Below are 1465 nucleotides of genomic sequence, written 5' to 3'. Positions count from 1 at the left end.
ACTCAATTCGCAATATTTTCTTTGCAGTTCTTTTGTCTCGAGTGACTTATGCTGTGGTTCCTACCATGCTATAGTAATAGCCAAAATATTTTGCATGTACGAACTATCAGCCAAATTCGCTATGGTGGAACTATAATTGTAGGTGCTTTCAACTATTAATGAAATATATGATGCTGTAACCATTTGACTTGCTGGAAAGAACTTGAAAGAACTTATGTGACAAGTAGGAGATGCATCATAATTTGTAAAGTCATGTTGAGTACTAAAATAAACAACAAAAATACATTATGACAATGTCCTCGGAATGCTAGATATTATTAAGAAAAAGTGCAATTGTACACGGGCATTATGGGGCAAAGCGCACGAGGTGCTTCAAGAATATATGCCAAGCAGGACATGCTGCACACTGGTGCGTGTAGAGGGAAGCATATATAATCGGTCCTTATGGTCGCTTTGTGGTAGGTACATCATATGGGTGTCACTATTTCCCAGGGGACCTGCTCTACCATCGAAACGTTTCTTCGGCCTTAGCTGAAGAAGAAAAAAATATGTTACGAGGTAGGTCGTTATTGGCAACAAAAACTCGTACTCCCTTCGTCCGAAAATACTTGTCATCAAAATGGATAAAAAGAGACGTAACTAACATACGCTTAGATACATCTTTTATTTATTTATTTTGATGATAAGTATTTTCGGACGGAGCTAATATGAAGAGAGAGAAATACATACGTCATTGGTGTGGCCACACTTCTTCTTGCGGCAGTTGGTAGCCCCCGGAGGAAGACGTCCATAGCACCTGTATATGATAATATGAATCAATGGGGGTGCGGTCGCAGAAAACTTAGGACGGAGATGAAAATATCAAGCATGTATACGATAGGCGTGTATGTATACGTACTTGCGGCAGATCATCTTGTTCTCGTTGTAGCGGAGCGCAAGCGCTAGGAGGGTGGGGTTGATGTGGGGGTACCAGCTTCGTTGCCGGAAGCCGCCGCGGAGGCCGAGCACGTGGTGCAGCGTCGACTCCTTGCCGATGCCGTAGTCGGCCAGCGTCCGGCCGTCCTCCTCGTCTAGCTGCTTCCCGGCGAAGACGAGAGACGGCAGCTGGTGCGGGTCCTCGGAGGCGGTGCCGGCGATCCCTTGCTTGTCCTGGATCTGAGCTTTGATTGCGTCGACGGTGTCGGTGCCCTTGACCTCGAGGGTGAGAGTCTGCCCGGTGATGGTCTTGACGAAGATCTGCATTGGCGTGGTCGTGGGTGGCGTTGGTGCCGTGGGGTGGAGTGAGCTCAGCGCCGCGGAAGTAGGAAGTATATACGGATTGAACGGGGGAACCGGCCAGAAACAGAAACGCGATCGCTACGAAACCGAGTAGCCCACGGTAACGTGATCGTAGATACAGTTTCGGTAAAAGATTGTCAGATTTGGGAAGGATGGCGCGACATCACGGGGCACCGTCGTCTCGAGC

The 1465-nt window shown here is 47.8% G+C and overlaps 1 protein-coding gene across 1 annotated transcript; it reads right to left on the bottom strand.

Moving 5' to 3' along the window:
• Nucleotides 1-349: 349 nt before the first annotated feature.
• Nucleotides 350-1250, bottom strand: LOC119367220 (ubiquitin-60S ribosomal protein L40-like). The gene is made up of 3 exons (XM_037632798.1): nt 899-1250; nt 730-796; nt 350-531 (listed from the first exon to the last, which is right to left on the bottom strand). Exons 1-3 carry the CDS (start codon nt 1240-1242, stop codon nt 373-375), a joined length of 570 nt encoding a protein of 189 aa, XP_037488695.1. The 5' UTR covers nt 1243-1250; the 3' UTR covers nt 350-372.
• Nucleotides 1251-1465: the final 215 nt, after the last annotated feature.

This window comes from Triticum dicoccoides, chromosome 2B, assembly GCF_002162155.2.
Source record: "Triticum dicoccoides isolate Atlit2015 ecotype Zavitan chromosome 2B, WEW_v2.0, whole genome shotgun sequence".
Taxonomy (NCBI): domain Eukaryota; kingdom Viridiplantae; phylum Streptophyta; class Magnoliopsida; order Poales; family Poaceae; genus Triticum; species Triticum dicoccoides.
This window is presented reverse-complemented; position numbering and strand designations above follow the sequence as displayed.